This window comes from Fusarium musae, chromosome 1, assembly GCF_019915245.1.
Source record: "Fusarium musae strain F31 chromosome 1, whole genome shotgun sequence".
Taxonomy (NCBI): Eukaryota; Fungi; Ascomycota; class Sordariomycetes; order Hypocreales; family Nectriaceae; genus Fusarium; species Fusarium musae.
The window spans coordinates 6,149,104-6,164,314 of NC_058387.1; the positions used below are offsets into that span (position 1 = coordinate 6,149,104).

The window sequence follows — 15,211 nt, forward strand, 5'->3', positions numbered from 1 at the left end:
TGGCGATGGGACCAGCACATTCACCGTATGCGATGCCAGCAATTTCCCAGCGCAGGAGCAGTACCTCACTTGCGAGACACCTACCCCGGGTAGCCAGATAGAATGCACTGTGCCTCTGATAACGTGCAGCCGGCTTACATGTACTGCTCCTGGTACTCTCTGGGGCACTACATATATTGGTCCCTCGGGTAATGATCTCGGTATCAAAGCCCTTCTTGGCCCCCCTTCGATGACAGGATACGTTCCTGTGCCATTGATAGTTACGTTTGACTCGGATTAGATAGATCAAGCTTAGGGTCATCTGTTACTTATCCTTCTTCTTTTCTTACAAGGCGGACTTCCCCAAGTGGCTATGGCTTACTCTCATTCTACCGAGGTCGTCAGGTCGGATCTCATGTACAGTGTTGTTGTCATTACATGACGCAAGGCTGCTTGCCGTCATGTCAATTATCCTGTGTCGTTTATGGGCTAGGGAAATAGATTCATCTCACAAATAGTATACAGGGAACATAAAACTTCCCTCGGACCGTTTCATTCCCTCTGAACGTTGATCGGAAGGCTCAGATGGTTGTCAAAGTCAACCGTGCCATAGTAAGGTTCCATGCCAGCATTTCCAACATTGACATACGTGTCTGACTTGAACACACCCTCCTATTGAGTTTAAGTATTTAAAAATGAATGTGAGAGGAATGCCAGATTCCTTGGTGTATACAAACAGAAGAAACGAGGGTCTGAAAAATGAAAGAATGAAAGAATGATACTGCGAGAACAAACAGTCGATTTCCGAGTAGATCTCAGCTAGATACATAAGACAAACCGCTTTTCGCTGACTCGTGATGTTGACACAGTGTCGAGCTAGGTGTGTTGAAAATTGCAGTCATCATGCCGACAACGAGGCCAATTGTTCTGCCGATCTGTAACGTTAGACTCGTAGAATACGAACTGCCTACAGCTAGAATGAGCGGCGTGGTATCTGAAACAGCTATATGGCCCGAGTAAGTGGTTCCAGAATGTTAGCTCCCTCGGGTTCATTCCCCATGGTTCGGTTTCTAGTTTCTCAGCTGTGAAGGTCATAAGGCTGAGGACATGAGAAAAAAGCTTCTACGCCATAATCAAGGTAAAGAAAATTTATCACTGGATATATCTAGCATATGATGTGCCCTTGCTGATGTCCGAGATATTATTTCACGGTGAAAAGTTGTTTTAATAGTTGTTCCCGAGGCTTAGTGAGCTTGGTAAATTAATACGCGTATAGATAATGAGCTAGGGGATGTGGCCTGATACAGACACCTGAAGCGGCTATTTGTCCCTTCCTCTTTCCGTGCCAGTGGATCTCTTACAGATGGAGTCCGTTAAAAGTTGCCTTCAGGTTACGGCCTTATATAGGGTATCCGAGACGATCGGGGACGTAAATCCAACCAAGGGACAATTGAATGCATAACAGCAATCAATCGCAGTTGAGGAAATTGAGAGTCAGGATTATTTTCTTAATCTTCTCGACTCCTTGAATGAGATTTGAAGTCTGACAGCCGGAGCCAAACTAATACGAGAGCGCAATTCGAAGCCAAGTCTCGCTTTGCAGTAGGTATCAAATACCACTGAAGACAGTTATCAGGGTTTCTAGCTTTTCAGCGAGAATATTTCTCTTTCATCAGGGGAGGGCAAATAAAGAGTTACTTTTTGCTTCCTATACCTTTGTACATTGAGCCTGCGGCTATTCTTAGCCCCTCAATCTTATCACAACGTCGCGGGTCATGAAGACATACACAACATTTCCTGACAAGCATTGAGAGTCAGCGTACATACTTGAAAATCATGTGCTGGAGGCAGGCATTATATACCTTGCTACTTGGCAGCCTTATCCTTAAAGGCCCACCCATGCTTGGACCTCCGGATTATCTCTTCCGCTCCAGTACATTGGATTTGTCTTCTCATTTCTGAAGGAACATTAAGCTTGAGTCTTCCCTGAATAGGACCGGTAAATAGAATGCCAATGCTCGTCTATCACCTCGGCACGGTACGAGACGCAGTGGGGGTCATACCCCTGTCGATGACTCGGCTAGAACACCCAATCAGGAAGACTTGGAACTTCTGTTAGCACCCAATCAAGGCTTAACCGTATTCAGACCTTGACATGCGAAAGATCGCAAGCTGATAGGGTAGAGCACCCAAGATAAGGAACTTTTCCTCGCGCGCCTTGAGCGAAATAGGGAAGTGATCTTGCAAGACATGCCAATGATAAGGAACGGCACATCGTGCCGATATAGAGTCGCATTGAATAGGAGATATCTCGAGACAATGTTAGTTTTCAATGACATAAACGGAAGCTGCGAAATGCGATGACCTTGGGTAGTTTGGCAGAGGTTGAGGGATTGAGCTAAGAAAGCAGCCTATATTTCTATAGTTGTCAAAACTGTTTTCCATACAGGATTATTCAATAATAGAGTTGAAGATAATAAAAAATAATACATATAGAATAACGAGGTAACTCCATCTTTGCTGCTGTAGAGCTGTACTTAACCTCTGTAGAAGATATAGACTTGCAGTTGAAAAATAGAGTTACACGATTGACACGCTCGTTGGAAATAGCTCTAAGTGGTCTTGCGTTGAAGATCCATGACTATCGCTTGTACAAAAGATCTTCGGATATCACGGCAGCGAGAGGCTGTCGCTTTATATCAGACGATCAGATTCGATGCCAAGCGATTTGCGCAGATCAAAGGCGTGATTCTGGGGTACCAATGTCACACTGCTCTATGACAAGAAGTTGATTGGACGAACATCTCGGCATTGAGAGATTAGTTTGGACGCTTGACCGGCTATACACCCTATCATATTAGCAAGTTGGACGCGGAACCTGCCCAATGCGGTAGGTGCTAGTTATCACGTTACGCTAGTGGCTTGTGGCATTCAACAGAGCTATCCACACGACGATCACTTCATACTGAGTACGAACACCATCTAGAGTATTGAGAGGTGTTTGGAGCCTAGTCCAACTTGTCAAGATTGGAGATAGCTATCCCTTCCGCGATGCCGGTTTTCCGAGAAGTCGTAGATAGATCAAGCCATACTATCAACTACAACATATATAAGTACGCTTGTAGCCTGGCGTTCAACATCATCTCAGTCTCATCTCATCACCATCTCATCATCTCAGCCATATTCTCCGGATTCTCGAACTCCCAGCAAAGATGCTCTTCGCTGTCACTCTCACTCTTGCCGCTGCGGCTGCTGTCTCAGCATCGCCCCTTGAGCCTAGGGCCAAGACTGCCGTTCTTCCCTTGAAGCACGTCGTCAAGGCCAGCTCCATCAAGGCCATCGTCCAAAAGGGCCAGGCCCGTATCCGCAAGGTCAATGGAGAGGATTCTTTCCACGTCGATGCCGTCAGCTCTGGCTCTGTCACTAACGAGGATGTCTCCTACGTCGCGCCCGTCGTGATTGGAGGCAAGACCTGGAATCTCATTGTTGATACTGGATGTAAGTCACATTTTCTTCGGACGTTAAATGGAATCACCCGTTGACATAGGATAGCTTCAAACACTTGGTGTGGTGCTCAGACCAAGTGTGAGCCAACTTCAACCGGCAAGTCTACCGGCGGTTCTGTCAGTGTCTCTTACGGCTCTGGTTCGTTCTCCGGCACCGAGTACAAGGACAAGGTTAGCTTTGGCGGCCTCAGTGTTGCCGCACAGTCGATTGGTGCGGCCAGCAGTGCCAGCGGTTTCTCAGGTGTAGATGGCATCATCGGCTTTGGTCCCGTTGATCTTACTGAGAGCACTGTCTCCAACGCCGACACCGTTCCAACATTTATGGACAATCTCTACAGCCAAGGATCCATCTCGTCTGAGGTGCTTGGTGTCTCCTTCAAGCCAGAGTCTGGCAGCGATGATAGTGACACCAATGGAGAGTTGACCCTCGGTGGTGTCGACAGCTCCAAGTACACCGGGTCCCTCACCTACTTCCCAACTCTTACCAGTGGCCAAGCTTCTCAGTACTGGGGTATCTCTGTTTCTGGCTTTACCTATGGATCTACAAGTCTTGGTTCCGGTACCGGCATCGTCGACACTGGCACTACGCTCATCTACGTCCCTACTAGTGTCTACAACAAGTTCCTGTCTGCCGCTGGTGGTTCGACTGATAGCTCGAGTGGCCTTGCTGCATTTACCAAGAAGCCTACCTCTAACTTCGGTATCAAGTTTGGGTCTACAACCTACACCCTCACACCCGCACAGTACTTGATCCCTACTGCTCAGTATAGCAACTTCGGTCTGAGCTCTGGCAAATACTACTCCTGGATCGGCGATGGAGGTTCCTCTGGTGTCAACATCATTATCGGACAGAAGTTCCTTGAGAACTATTACTCTGTTTACGATACCACCAACTCCCGTATTGGTTTCGCTACAGCTGCTTAAGTCAATGCCCTGATTTCAAAGACGCTTAGCCTTTGAGGAACTTTATGGCAGCCAGCATGGAGGGAAGGTGGCATCACATAGTTCTTAGTACATACTAAATTGAATGAGAGTGTATATGCCCGAGCAGCAATGACATGCGACAGTTTCACAGGTCATAGGAGAGTGGAAAAACAACTTGACCCGTGACTATATCTTTACAATGAGCTCTACCCGAAAGGCCTGTTAAAAGAATGCCAGCCGAACAAGACCATAGCAGTCCCCAATATGGTCATTTCTTGAGACGTTCAAGGACATAGCTTCAATATTGAAACCCGCCCTTCAAGAGCCTGGATAGAGCTTCCCACGTTTCATGTTAATTGACCGTTAGTTGCTCGATGCATTTTGCCTGCTTCATGTTAAATAATGAGCGGCAAGCTCGGACGACATAGCGGCAGATGTGAAATTAAAAATAGTTTCGTATAAGAGGGCTATATAGCTTGTCGCAGCGCACGATGTAACTATTAAGGTTTGGCAATGTTTGTCTAGAACATCTTTACAGTGCAACTCTGCATAAACCTGAATTAAAGTTGCTTAAAGTTTAAACTTAAATCCCCCTTAATGTAGAAAACTCTATTAAACCCTACTCTTGGACAGTTGAAAAAAGAAGGCAAGTCCGTTTATATGTTAGTTCGACGTTGATTTTCATATATCATTTGTTAATCACATTCCCCACTGGAAAGTTCGATCTATGCTTCGCTATAGCCTTATTGTAACCCTTCTCCTATTCGGAGTCATACACGCTTCCAGACACCACTATGGGCCGCATGGTCATAGTCACCTCAGACGCTCAGATATTTACAGTTCGTCGCAAAACGAAGCAGCACCTGAGCGAAGCTCAGAAAACGTCTTTGTGGAAATCTCGCACGATCTGCCGATTCTAGTTCCCTCCAGGGCAGATCATCCACAAAAGCCCGTCGGAGTGGACAACAAGGATAATCCTATTCAAACTAACAAGTTCTATGCCAACTTCTTTGCAAACGATCAGCATAATGCGACATGGACTCACCCCTACTCGGTCTGGTGGTCCAATGACACGGTCAAACAAGGTCACGGCTTGTCGATTTCTCATACGGACAGGGACGACTTTATCTATGGGCCCGGAGATCCCGTAAAGTCTTTTGAAGATCCTGCGTTTCGCCAATCAATCGCTCTTTCGGCGCGAGAATTACAGAATGGAACCGTTCTTACCACGGACTCGCTGGCTGCATTCTCTGCCACTGTGAATCTTGCACCGAGGAGAGGTGCGAAGCCTCTTATATCGTTCCCTCTCGTCCAGGGCATGGCTTTCGTCACTGGTGTCTACAGCAAAGCCACTGTTGTTGTTCAATCGCAGAAGCGGTTCTCGAATATTACTGACCTTCTTCTGAGCGCTGCCGGCTCCGGCCCTTCGGTGTATGGGTGGAATGTCCAATTGGGCGACGGGTCGAGTTGGTTGATCTACCTTACCCCAACCTGCTGGCCTGGACGACCAACCCTTCAAATCACGGACAAAGGAATAATCCTAGGTCCGATGAACTTTACTGGAACAGTGCAAGTTACCAAGAATCCCGCTGGAGCAGCTGGCATCGAGGTTTTTAACAAAGCTGCTGGAGTGTACCCAGTTGGCGCCACCATCTCGGGTAGTGTTTCCGGTCGCACTGGGACATACACCCTGGCCTGGAAGAAGCAGGGGGTAGAGGGACGAACATTGCTCATGTTTGCTTTGCCGCATCACGTTCAGTCACTTAGCGCAGAGACAGCGAGGGGTCTCACCAACATCGCGTTGGCCAGCACGACCAAGGGAATGGCCACGGCTGTAGTTGCAGACCAGTTCACTATGGTGGAATATGAGCTCCCTACAGATATTGGATTCGATCCATGGTCACCGCGTCTCGGATCAGTGGGCTCTGCCGCAACTGTATCTCAAGACGCCAAGGCGGCGATTATCAAGGCTGCAAAAGTCGAGCTCGCCAGGGATATCACAAAACTTACCAATCTTACATCCAAGTATTATGGTGGAATCGCTTTTTCGGTCTACGCGAGAGCACTTTATGCTGTCCACAACATTGCTGGAGACACGTCACTCACAGTCAGTTCGCTTTCAAAGCTTGAAGCTGCTTTTGAAAGGTACATCAAGAATGAGGAACCAAACCCTCTATGCTACGATGCTGTGTGGAAGGGTCTGGTCTCTTCTGCCTCTTACGGTAATAACGACTCCTCAATCGACTTCGGGAACACATACTACAACGATCATAACTTTCACTACGGCTACTATGTGTACACTGCCGCAATCATTGCTCACTTTGATCCCTCTTGGCTGAGCAAGAATGGTGGTGTCAACAAGATTTGGGTCAACAACCTGATCCGTGACTGGTCGAACCCATCTGCCGAAGACCCTTTCTTCCCATTTTCCCGATCCTTCGACTGGTTCCACGGCCACAGCTGGGCCCGTGGTGTCCTTGAGGCACCTGATGGCAAGGATCAAGAGTCCTCAGCCGAAGACGCCTTCTCAACCTACGCTATCAAGATGTGGGGTAAGGTAATTAATGACGCCAACCTCGAAGCCCGTGGTAACCTCCAACTTGCCGTCACTGCGCGTAGTCTCCAGTCATACTTCCTCCTGGCAAGCGACAACGCCGTCCAACCAGCCAACTTTATTGAGAACCGCGCGACGGCCATCCTCTGGGACAGAAAGGTTAATCACACGACATACTTTGGCGACGACATCGCGTTTATCCAAGGGATACACATGCTTCCGATTGTGCCGAGCAGCGCTTATGTCCGCAAACCTTTCTTTGTACGTGAGGAGTGGGATCAGTATTTCGCTGGCAACAAGTCTGGATCTCTCAGCAGCGGCGGTTTTGCAGGTCATATCTATGCAAACCTCGCTATTGCAGATAAGGCTGGTGCCATTGAGAGTCATGCATTCTTCAGGAAGCAGAGCCCCGATAGTCCCTACCTCAGCGGATCGAGTCTGACTTGGGATCTGGCGTATACGGCGGCGTTGGGAGGGAGTTTGGCATTCAACGTGTCTGTCAATTCGACGCGTCTCTGGACCTGAGAAGAACGTGCAATGATGTGGTAAATATCGCGACTATTGTGTTAAAACTGAAGTGTATTTTCTAACCTTATAACTAACTTATAAACTTAATACTACTATTACTTTCTAATTACCTTAAACTTTCTCTTAGCTTTAATAATACTAATATATATATTATTATAAAACTTTTTTTAAATTAAGCTTTTTTTATATATTAATCTTTTTTAATAATTTTAATTACTATATATTATATTTATAAAAAGTCTTTTTTAATAAATTACTATTTATATATTAAATATAAATATAATTTAAGTATAGTTTCTTTAAAGTAGCTTTTTAATTATTTTAATTCTTTTTTTATTTTTTAAGTTATATAAAAAAAATAATAATACTTTTTTTTATTAAATAATATTAATAATATTTATAAAAAATTAAGCTATTATATAAGTAATAGTTTTATAGTTAAATAAAATAAATTAAATAAGGAATTTATTACTTAATTAATTAAAGTTTTATATAAAAATATATTTTATAATAGTTTTATAATTAAGTTTATTATAATTATAATAATATTATAAAGTTATTTTATATATTATTATAATAAAAAATATAATAAAAGCTTTATAAATATAATTATTAATATAAGTTTAATTAAAATATTTTTAATAAAAAATTAGTTTTATTAATATAAAAGTTATTATTTTAAAGATTTAAAGTATATATAGTATTAAGCTAACTTTTTTTAATTAAAAGATTAAAAATAACTTTTTATATACTTTTAAGGCTAGCTAAAGAGTTATTATTTAAGTTCTTATTATATTAGCTTTATATTATAACTATTAGTTAGTTATTATAGTATTAATATTTAAGTTATAAGCTAGAAGTATTATTTATAGTTAAGGCTTATGGCTATAAGCTTATTTTAGTAAAGAGAACCTAGTAAATATCGCGAGTAAGCCAGTTGAAGGAAATAACACTCAGTTCAATGTCATTTAACAAATATGTTCTTATTAAAGGTTTTTCATGGCTAGGTAACGATTTTCTTTTAGCTGCTGAGAGGTTTCCACCAACTGCTTGCCCTCAGCATTCTGAATATCTATTGTTCTAAAACCCCATGTATCTATCTTTTCATGCCATACGTTCAGGATATTAGTGTTACTATGTGTTATTGTATTGAAAAACCACCTTGTGTCTTCTGCGGCCTGCTCTCCATTAACCGTAGCAGTGTCGAAGCCTGCGACTCGCCAAATATCGTCACCAGAACATCTTGTATGCTCCCCAGATAGCTCAAGTCTGCTGCACTGAAACAATCTGACTGTGCCCCGTAGTCTATAAGTAGCTTACTGACTTTAAACCATTCTCTAACAGAAATAGGTATTGCCTCTGGGCGATTCGCCGACTCCAAGCAACATATCAAGAATAGTGCCCAGACAGTTCGGTCTTGGTGAGAGAAGACTACTTGGTTAGGGTCTGCTTTGTGTTCCAGCAGTAATTTAACCATTGATCTATCGATGTTTGGTTCATTTCGTTGCAAATGGTATGGTACCTGGATGGGCGTGACTATGCGAGAACGTAGGGCGTAGTCAAGCAGTGGCCGGCCACTCTTTGGCGGCAGGCCACCCTTTGCCTCCAATATCCCTCACGTACTTGACCAATCTCGCTTGTATAGTCAAAGCGATCCAGTTATGGTGATGCCCCTCATTGTATTCATCAAGTCCTCGAGGTATTGGAGGGTCTCTGGCATGTGTCCAATGATTCCTTACCGCTCTTGATCTCTTCATGAGAGGGGTATTGACTGCATCAACCTGATCCAATATGTCTGCAACAGGAGAGGCGTGTTGGTCTTTGTACAGCTCATGGTTTTCTGCCTCGCGCGCGTAGTAGAAAAGCTCATCCACCAGCCCAATCATGCTGTTGTATTGTCATTTGGTGTTGAGGTCATGCTGATACTGCTTCTTTAGAAAGAACAAGAAAATGCGGCAGAGGGATATCGGTGGCACGAAATGAGTGCTTACCACTGCCTCAAGTTGGCGAATATACTGGTCTCTGAGAAAGCCCCGTACAGTTCGGTGCAGGAAGTTGACAGGCTGTTCCAAGAACACCGGGTGCTCGCAGCTATCCACAATGAGTAGATTACTACATCGCGTGTGTATCTTTTTATCCAGTCTTCTCCGACTCTTGAGATCGCGTCAGCTTCAAGCGATCCAATTTTTTTCTTTAATGCGTAGTCCACGTCTTCCAGTTCTACGTCTAGAAGATAGAATGCGATCCTTATCTACTAATATAATATAGTTACATTACTTATAAATAATAGTAGACTTAGGCAAGTTAAGGTATAGACTAATATAATTAAGCTTAGTAAGCTTTTCTAATAAGAGTTAGCTATAAAGCGTTATATAAGTAGAATACTTATTATTTAGTATTATTCTTAACTAGTTAATATAGAATTACTAGCTAGAAAGAAGAATATAGATAAGCTAAAGGCTAATTTGCTTCTATAGGGATGGTATGGGATATTAGAATAGAAAATGTAATATATTTTAAGTTATAGCTAAACGTTAATAGATAAAAACGCGCCCTGTTTTGGGCCCCTAATTAGGGTAGAAATCTAAAGGCTTTGATTAGTCTAAAAGGCGAAATGCGGCGCGTTTTAAGCAAGAATACTTAAGTAGAAAAAATTACCTAGGCAAAGATAGCTTAGATAGTTATTACTAACCCTGTCCTAACCCTAAGATCCTGTCAATATATATCACTGTATATACTAGAGCTTCTCTGATAATAGAGCGGCTTATCAGCTTACCTGCCTATTGCAGAACAACATTTGGCAGATGTTGATCCTCCCTATCCCAGGGGAACCCGCTGGCCATAAGATCGGCAGTTGATTTCTCAGTTTCCATAACTACTATACATTGATATTCGCTAACATTCATGCTGACAATCCGATACAGGCCTCTCGCTATATGCTTAGTGACCTGCATAACTGCATGGTGTATATGCTTATTGGTTCCTGTTCGAAGTGTCCGAAAGTTTGAGTCCCCATTGAGATTGATGAAGATAACCTCGACTCTGTAGATTATTGTGCCGAATTCGGGAGCTTGTCCAGGCGGCCATGAAGCCGGACTGGTAGAGGGGTCAACGGTGTAGACAACTCTGTTCTGGTTTGCCATATCGCTCGGCTTTCTTTAATAAGATAACTGATAAATTGATGTAAGGGTTTTAAACCAAGATAATGGTGGTAGGAGAATAGATGTATATTTATTTACGAATTGATAGCATAATGATGGGTTTAGGAACAGCCAATAGCATTAATGCCGCAAAGAAATTGTTATTATTCCTGATATGGCGAGTTGATAAACCCCACCGCTGATGCTCACATCACGCGCCTGACACATTCCTGATATGGCAGTGCATGAACTTGCATTCCAGACACCCCGGCGCCGAACAATCGCCTCTTATCACAATTATCTTATCAAAGACATCGTATGCATCTACTAGCCTATACTACTAACCTCAAACACTACTTTTAACACCCAACGAATCTCTCTGCTGCTTTCGGGGTCCTAAGGAGCATGGTCGTGAAGTTGTATCTGTTCACGATTGGGCTAGAAAATATCTTGTAAAGCGCGTAATGCAAAGCGCCAACAACCGACAGATCTTATTATCTATACAAGCTGAGCAACTTCTCTCTTTTTTGCTTTCGGCAAAAGCTTGCCGGTATGCATAAGACTAACAACCAACAAAAGCATATATCACTCATTAAAGCTTACTTCGTAGTTAGCCTTATGCATGCCGGCAAGCTTTTGCCGAAAGGCATGGTAAAAGGGGCAGGATCTGGACCAGGCTCAACTCTAATAACACACTCAAAATACACATCTGCTATTACATCACTTGTGATAACTAGCTAATTACACCGAATGAAGTCTAAGAGTGAGGATTTAAGAGACTTAAGATCGCCAAATGTAAGATAGCGAAAGGTAGGCCAATTTGCGTTCAGGGTTGCTTGAATTCAAGGGAAACTGCTCTGAGACACCTGGTCAGGGTGATCCGACCAGGAATTCCCAACACAGCTTGCGGCTCGGACAATTCCTAGTAAGCAACAACCAACAAGACATTAATTCTAGCCCCCGGGTCTGCATAAGCTGTTCTCTTACGAGCTTTACCCCGGATCGGTCGGCATGTAACTTCAACCCATAGGCTACCCGGAAGACTCACCTCAATCGCCTTTACAGATAAGTATTAAGTTCTGTTCATCGTCAACCAACAACCAACAACCAACAACCATTAACTGTCCTTTTACGAGCTTTGCCTCGGATCTATCGGCATGCAAGATAACCATCAAGCCACGGTCTTGTCCCTCTTTGCGGCCAAAGAACAAGAACAGATCTTATTCTCTTATCAGAAAGCCGACTCAGAATTTGTTTATAAAAGAGGCAGCAGCCGCCGTATCAAAAAAACAAGCATCTGATACAAGGTCATATCTATAAATGAACTTTTGGTAAGATCCCCTGAGCTGAAACATTCGGCTGATTAACATATTGCTAGAACTAATTTCTTCAACATGTTCGGAATTCGCGGCCCTCAGGATGTAATCCTCATACTTGCTATTCTAGGAAGTATTCCAGGCAGAAGAGTGGCCGGTTTGCCTGTTACCGCGATCAAAGATAGCAAAGGCAATGTCGACTCACCAGAGCAAATCTTCTATGCTGTACAATGCCATGCCGATACCTACGTTATAGCCCACCATTGTCAGGCTCGCTGCAACGGGAGGGGTCACGTAATCTTCAACGAGACCCGATGCCCTAATGGATCAGAAAATGCCGATGATATCTACTCAGATTGTTACTGCATCCCAGAATGCGTGCCTTGTAAAGAGGAGAGTGAAGAACAGACTTAGGGGGAGATATCCTGTTTCTAAGTACTATGGACAATAGTATATCAGTCCGGCATCTAGTTAATAAGCTACAATAAAGCCTACAAGAGGGATAATATATTTCTCACTGATCTCTGCTATATAAATATTTCTCGGGTGTTGGGCGCATACTGTGTTAACTACCAGTAGTAGTAATATATTATAAATAAGATTGGACTGAAATGCAGGTCTATATATACTCATTCGTGAATTATTTAGCTACCCAGCTTGTAACGCTATATTTATACAATTAAAGGGGTTATTGAGTTATTTACTCAATCTCCTAGATATGCTTATTGCTGTCTGGGAGATTTAACTTATTTTGTAGTTGGATTCTGGCCAATATAACCCATGTAATAAAATTGGGATCGAGGGTCGTAAGTTAAATAGAAACTAAGAGCATGATCTACTAAAGCCAGACTGCTGCTAAGGGTACACACACAAGTCTATTAAGCCCACTAGGCCGCTGCCTAGAGAGCTCTACAAGCTAAAAATACATACATTACACCAATAATAGCCTTGATTTTACCAGGCCTACGTAGTTCTTGTCTCGTTCTTTCTAGTCTGGCTATCGCTTGTTTTCTTGATCCCTGTAGTTATTAGTAATAGCAAGTTAACTTAAAGCCTAATTCCTCCAAGTGTTCAGTTTCCTATTATCGGCGGCTGAAGTAGTGCCTGCTTTTAGTTGTACAGGGTAGTCGTTATTGGTATAAGTTAGTAGTGGTGTTGTCATCTCTGTTCTAGGCGACCTGTAGCTATCGCAAATCGGATTGTGGCTCATACTGTTTTAACATTCGGTGTCCACTCTTGTCCGTCTGATGCTGCCTTGCCTCCCAAGTGAAAAGAGAGGTTGCCGCGCTTTTCTTCTACACATTGCAGCATCATATCTTTGCGCTGTGCCAAAGTACGCCTCATCGTCCTCGCCAAACTTCCTTTCAAGGTCCGATTCCAAGCTCGATAGCTCAAATCGATGCAACCGAAACTTTTGTTTCAGTTCCGTGATCCTTTCCGCGTGCTTCACCTTGCTCGTGATGTAGGTACAGGCCACGAGTTCGGGTCGCTTTCCGGAGACGCCTTAAAACTCTCCCCTCCATACCACGTCCTTCTCTACCCGGCCATGCCACCCCCATTTCCCTAAGATCGAGGAGACAGCTTCTACCTGGAAGCCTGTATAATTGGGCTCCCCGACATATATAAGACCAAGGTTTATTAAGAGTATAGAGAAGAAAGCTAACATTATTTAGATAATCAGCGGTTAACAAGATATAGTCTAATTATAATTTCTGATTGATTTTTAATATATATATTACTTTATATATATAATTTCTTTAGGCCACTTTATCCATCGGTTATAATACCCCTCTAGTAATTCATTAACAACAACTATTATACTTCGACCCCAACCTTCCATAAACCAGGATCCGTCCAGGGCATGGACCAAAGCACCGAAATATGCAAAAATAAGCAAAGCTGGTGGCTTTCGCTGTTGTAGTAAATCAAGATACTCCTTGGAAGTCGCGTGTAGCCATATGTATGGTGCTGACCAGTCCTGATTATATCCCCACTCAGCTCTAGCCTCACTGCTCATAGTCTCAAACTGCTTCATGTACGCGTTGCATTTCCGGAGTAGATAGAGCGCCTCGTCGTAGATGCCTGCGTCATTGTTGCTCTCCCAAACTTGTTGTATACTGCGGAAGTGGTCGTCGTGAACAACTGGTTGCTGGTCTGGGTCAAGTTTATCCCAGTTGCCAATTTTCGTCAAGTTGTCCAGTGGCCCTCGACATATCCTATCATATACAGGATGTAGCACTGCGTCGACGCCGCGTATCGCTGGGATCCACGCGTCTCCGAGAATGCGTGACTTGCTGTCGACAGAAGTGCCATCGCAGAGAGGTCCAAAAACGGCCAGCGCATAGACAATGTTTATGCAAGAAAATGCGTATAACGCATCACTATTTCCATCGTTTACTAGGCTGATGCCGTTCTGAAATCCACGTAGTGCGATGTTGTGATGATAGGCGGCGATACAGACAAGCCGCGGCTTGTCAGCAGGGTGCCTGTAGGCAAGATGCAGCGCGGCCACGCTTAGAATTCCGTGCATGACGAAGGTGTACTGGAATCCAATGTTTGGAAAGGTCTTTTGCCAATAGTGATCTCCGGCTGGTGACTTGACGATGTCTAAGCTCGTTGAGATTGTCCAGTGGTGTAGCAAGGCAAGGTCGTCGGGTGTAAAGGTTGTGGTTGATGATGCTGATTGTTCATGGGGCTCGACGATCCTTGGTACCCTCAGGGAAGCAGCGAGTGCTGCCTCATCCGTTTGCTGAGCTGAACCCGGCGAGGAATGGCTGATTATGGGGGATGGATAGACGCATACATCGCCACGGCGGACGCAAGCGGTACAAGCTGGTATTTTCTCATCACACTACCACGCAGAATCAGAAGGTTGGTCCCACCATATCAGGTAATCACAGCAAAAGAACTGTAGAAAAACATGCCTTGACCCGACGCTTCCTGCAGTCGTTGCAACCTGTCTTTGACTTCTTATGCAGTCGTTTCTTTCGGTTCGTCAGATGATCTGATGTCTCTGAAGGTGATTTGTCAAAGACCATCCTTGGCAAGGGTCGTGGGGGGGCAAAATGGAATAAAAGATTAGTCTTGTTGCTAAACGAGGCTTGAAGAACGTCTGTTTGTTGCTAGACAGAGAATTGAACGAGGGATGAGCCTCGATCTCCCTCTTAGTTGGAAACGCAGGTGGGGCTGGCTGGCCGCAGCTTTGCGATATACGCGGACCTAAGCGCGTATGACAAATAGAACCCAATCAAACGTCTGGCGGGA

At 43.9% G+C, this 15,211-nt stretch overlaps 3 protein-coding genes across 3 annotated transcripts; 2 read left to right on the forward strand and 1 right to left on the reverse strand.

Annotated features, from left to right (window-relative positions):
• Positions 1 to 3,191: 3,191 nt before the first annotated feature.
• Positions 3,192 to 4,409, forward strand: J7337_001897 (uncharacterized protein; the record flags this gene model as incomplete). Its single annotated transcript, XM_044819630.1, has 2 exons — positions 3,192 to 3,477; positions 3,532 to 4,409. The coding sequence occupies 2 exons, from the start codon at positions 3,192 to 3,194 to the stop codon at positions 4,407 to 4,409; spliced, it is 1,164 nt and encodes a 387-aa protein (XP_044687332.1).
• A 794-nt stretch (positions 4,410 to 5,203) lies between these two features.
• J7337_001898 (uncharacterized protein) lies at positions 5,204 to 7,488 on the forward strand (the record flags this gene model as incomplete). The annotated part of the gene is made up of 2 exons (XM_044819631.1): positions 5,204 to 5,292; positions 5,340 to 7,488. 2 exons carry the CDS (start codon positions 5,204 to 5,206, stop codon positions 7,486 to 7,488), a joined length of 2,238 nt encoding a protein of 745 aa, XP_044687333.1.
• Positions 7,489 to 13,682: 6,194 nt separating this feature from the next.
• J7337_001899 (uncharacterized protein) lies at positions 13,683 to 14,477 on the reverse strand (the record flags this gene model as incomplete). Its single annotated transcript, XM_044819632.1, has 1 exon — positions 13,683 to 14,477. One exon carries the CDS (start codon positions 14,475 to 14,477, stop codon positions 13,683 to 13,685), a length of 795 nt encoding a protein of 264 aa, XP_044687334.1.
• Positions 14,478 to 15,211: the final 734 nt, after the last annotated feature.